General features: G+C 42.4%; 1 protein-coding gene across 3 annotated transcripts in view; it reads left to right on the forward strand.

Annotated features, from left to right (window-relative positions):
• Positions 1 to 1,230: 1,230 nt before the first annotated feature.
• The window catches only part of LOC149974555 (protein sidekick-2-like), a 461,666-nt gene continuing 459,024 nt past the window's right edge, over positions 1,231 to 3,872 (forward strand). For all 3 annotated transcript variants that reach the window (XM_090212862.1, XM_090212863.1, XM_090212865.1), the window contains exon 1: positions 1,231 to 2,417. In XM_090212862.1, the coding sequence (XP_090068988.1) occupies positions 2,333 to 2,417 (85 nt within the window). In that variant the 5' untranslated portion in view covers positions 1,231 to 2,332. The remainder of the gene's footprint in view (positions 2,418 to 3,872) is intronic.

Below are 3,872 nucleotides of genomic sequence, written 5' to 3' on the forward strand. Positions count from 1 at the left end.
TTTTTCAGATTGACTGACCTTCATGTCTTAAAGTAATGATGGACTGTTGTTTCTCTTTGCTTATTTGAGCTGTTCTTGCCATAATATGGACTTGGTATTTTATCAAATAGGTCTATCTTCTGTATACCCCCCTACCTTGTCACAACACAACTGATTGGCTGAAACGCTTTTAGAAGGAAAGAAATTCTACAAATTAACTTTTAACAAGGCACACCTATTAATTGAAATGCATTCCAGGTGACTGCCTCATGAAGCTGGTTGAGAGAATGCCAAGAGTGTGCAAAGCTGTCATCAAGGCAAAGGGTGGCTACTTTGAAGAATCTCAAATGTAAATATATTTTGATTTGATTAACACTTTTTTGGTTACTACATGATTCCACTTGTGTTCTTTCATATTTTTGATGTCTTCACTATATTCTACAATGTAGAAAATAGTGAAAATAAAGAAAAACCCTGTGTAACAGTACAAATTTAAACCGTCCCCTCGCCCATACCCGGGCGCGAACCAGGGACCTTCTGCACACATCAACAACTGACGCCTACGAAGCGTCGTTACCCATCGCTCCACAAAAGCCGCGGCCCTTGCAGAGCAAGGGGAACTACTACTTCAAGGTCTCAGAGCAAGTGACGTCACTGATTGAAACGCTATTTAGCGCCCACGCTAACTAAGCTAGCCGTTTCACATCCGTTACACCTGGAATGAGTAGGTGTGTCCTAACTTTTGATGGTATTTTTTTTCTGGCTTGACTTCCCCAATGATTTGACCCATGCACCGCTACTGGTTGTCAACTAACATGGATTCAACATTAAATCTACAAAACATTTCATTGAGGTTAAACGTTGGGTGCAAAATATAAGAAATGCTCTTACATGATGACTTTTTGCAAATCCAATATTTTTTTACGTTGATTCAACATCACACTTTTTTTGAAACAACGTTGATTCAACCAGTTTTTGCACAGTGGGTAACTTATTCAACCTATTATTGTAGCCTAGCAGAAAACAGGAGTGTCACTTATTTATTGTATCAAATAAAATTTCAATTATTTATTCATCAACCAGGTACGTATATGTGTTTCTGAAAGTGGACTTTACATCTGTGCATGTCGGTCATGGGCTGTTCTCTATCGCTTGGTAATGGATGCTTTATTGCGCTCTGCCGCGTGGTGGCAACCTGCTACCCTCCCATACACGCGCATGCTAGATGCAGACCGACCGAGACCGATAGACAGTTTTATGATTCGCAAAAGGAACTGTGGACGCTGCCTTCAAAGCACACAGACAAACCGTGCTCCTCCGCCTCCGAAGACATCGATGATAGCGTTATTATTTAACATTTCTCTCCCACTCCCCTTTTCCCTATACTTCCCACGAAATGTACCACTACCACTGAGTGAATAGATTCGTTTTCACCAAGGGAATTCCCGGACCTGACGCGGGAATCGTCTTTGGAAACTTTTGCGACTCATTCCGGGCTGGTATTGCTCAAGCACATAACGGATTCAGGGAGCTAAACTCATCTCTCCAGCACTCTCCCTTCTTCAATAGCTACGACCAGAGATAATCATCCATCCTGACCATCACCAGAAGAGGATACACTTTATGAACAATTTTTATGGAAACGGGACAAGTATTGCTGTTGAAATAGTTGTCTATATTGGTATTTTATGATGTATACTTGCTCCCGATGCAGGTGCTGTGAGAATTGAATGGTTTATCATTGAACTTTGCTCGGCAATCTGAAACGGATTTTTATCAAAGGAACCCAGAAAGGGTCAGGCTGTTTTGTTGCCATTCGTAGCCTAAATTTTTTTAAAAAATAGGTCTGCCTCCTTGCAATACAGACTGAAAGCCACGATTGCTAGTGTCTGCTACAATTGAGTTAAAACACAATAGCTCTGTATCCTACAGTCAACATGGACTCTGCTCCTATTTTTATCCAAAAGGTTACAGTTTAAAGGACACATACTCCTTTTATTGACCGCGGTATTGCATAAGCCTATCGATAATTGCATTAATGGGTTTATGTTAGTTGGAATTTACTCATATTATTTCAGTCCTGTGTGTGACTGTACAAACTTTCAATTGATCTGCTCCACATACCGTTCCTTCTGAGCAGTTGGCGATTGTTTGATCGCGCGGTCTCGCTTGAGCGCCCTGAGACCCGGAGATTGCCCGGTTTCAGCGACAACAACGTTCACAGAGCGGACAGTTGCAAGATCCACACAGACAACTCAACACAGACACGATAACTCCGGGACGACTTGGTCAGCGGCACAACATCTATTCAGCGTGCCGGACACACGCTGTTTATTTAGCCCGGCTGTGGACAATGGCTGGAGTTTCGCCTGGACTGAGGTGGCGCGCCTCATGGATTTTATTGTTTTCCCTGTTTATCCACTACACAACAGCTCAAGGTAAGATAATTCCGTTTTCCGTAGCCTACCAGTACAGGCTTTATGTCCCTTTGCCATTCAGTGCTTTCGTGCAACAACGTGAATGAATCGTCCCCATGTCCTCATCTGTAGACTTTGAAGGCGGTACTGTTTAGCCTATGCCTACACACCAAAAAGTGAGGGTTCCTCAAGGGTTCTTTGGGAAAGGTGGTGGTTCTATGTGGAACCATACTGACCCACAGAACCCTTTGAGGCCTTCAAATGGTTCTTTGCAGTTCAAAAAATGGTTATTTTAGTGATCATTAAAATGTAGGGGCGGTGGCTCATTTAGGTTTTATTTTGGGACATGGTGTGTGCACATCTCTTTCTGTACAGCCCGTGAGTGCCATTCCAGTTGGTCTTATCTGTTGTGTTGTGCTATTTCGTGGTATATATGACTATGGCCAGTGATGGTATCTTGTGAAAGACTCTTGGATGGCCTATTGTCATTTTGAAAAAGGTTGACTAAGTCTCCTCGGGGACCCAAAGCTGCTCCAGAGCACACCTGATTGAACTGGTTAATAAACATAATAAAAACCTGTGGAATTTTAACAATATAAGATGGCTATTAAACAATAATACATTTAAAAAAATTTATGGCTCTACAAAAAACCTTTGAGATTGATAGAGGTTATTTATAAATGTTCTGTAAAGAACCATAAAAAAGGGTTCTATATAGCCCCCAAAAGGGTTGTAACCATGGTGGAACCCTTTTTTGGTGCTATATAGAAGCCCTTTTTAACGGTTCTTTACACACTGAACAAAAATATAAATGCAGCATGTGTAGTGGTGGTCCCATGTTTCATGCGCTGAAATAAAAGATTCCAGAAATGTTCCATACACACAAAATGATTATTTATCTCAATGTGTGCACAAATTTGTTTACATTCCTGTTAGTGAGTGTTTCTCCTTTGCCAAGAGAATTCATCCCCCTGACAGGTGTGGCATATCTAGAAGCTGATGAAACAGCATGATTATTACACTGGTGCACCTTGTTCTGGGGACAATAAAAGGCCACTCTAAAATGTGCCATTTTGTCACACAACACAATGCCACAGATGTCTCATGTTTTGAGGGAGAGTGCAATTGGCATGGTGACTGCAGGAATGTCCACCAGAGGTGTTGCCAGATAATTTAATGTTCATTTCTCTACCATAAGCCATCTCCAGTAGGTCCAACCGGCCTCACAACCGCAGACCATGTGTATGGCGTCGTGTGGGCGAGACGTTTTGCTGATGTCAACGTTGTGAACAGAGTGCCCCATGGTGGCGGTGGGGTTATGGTATGGGCAGGCATAAGTTACGGACAACAAACACAATTGCATGTTATCGAATGCACAGAGATACCGTGACGAGATCCTGAGGCCCGTTGTCGTGCCATTCATCCGCCACCATCACTTCATGTTTCAGCAGATGTCGCAACGGTCTGTACACAAGA

The sequence above is a fragment of the Oncorhynchus mykiss genome, chromosome 20, assembly GCF_057628025.1.
Source record: "Oncorhynchus mykiss isolate SJ-2025 chromosome 20, ASM5762802v1, whole genome shotgun sequence".
NCBI lineage: Eukaryota > Metazoa > Chordata > Actinopteri > Salmoniformes > Salmonidae > Oncorhynchus > Oncorhynchus mykiss.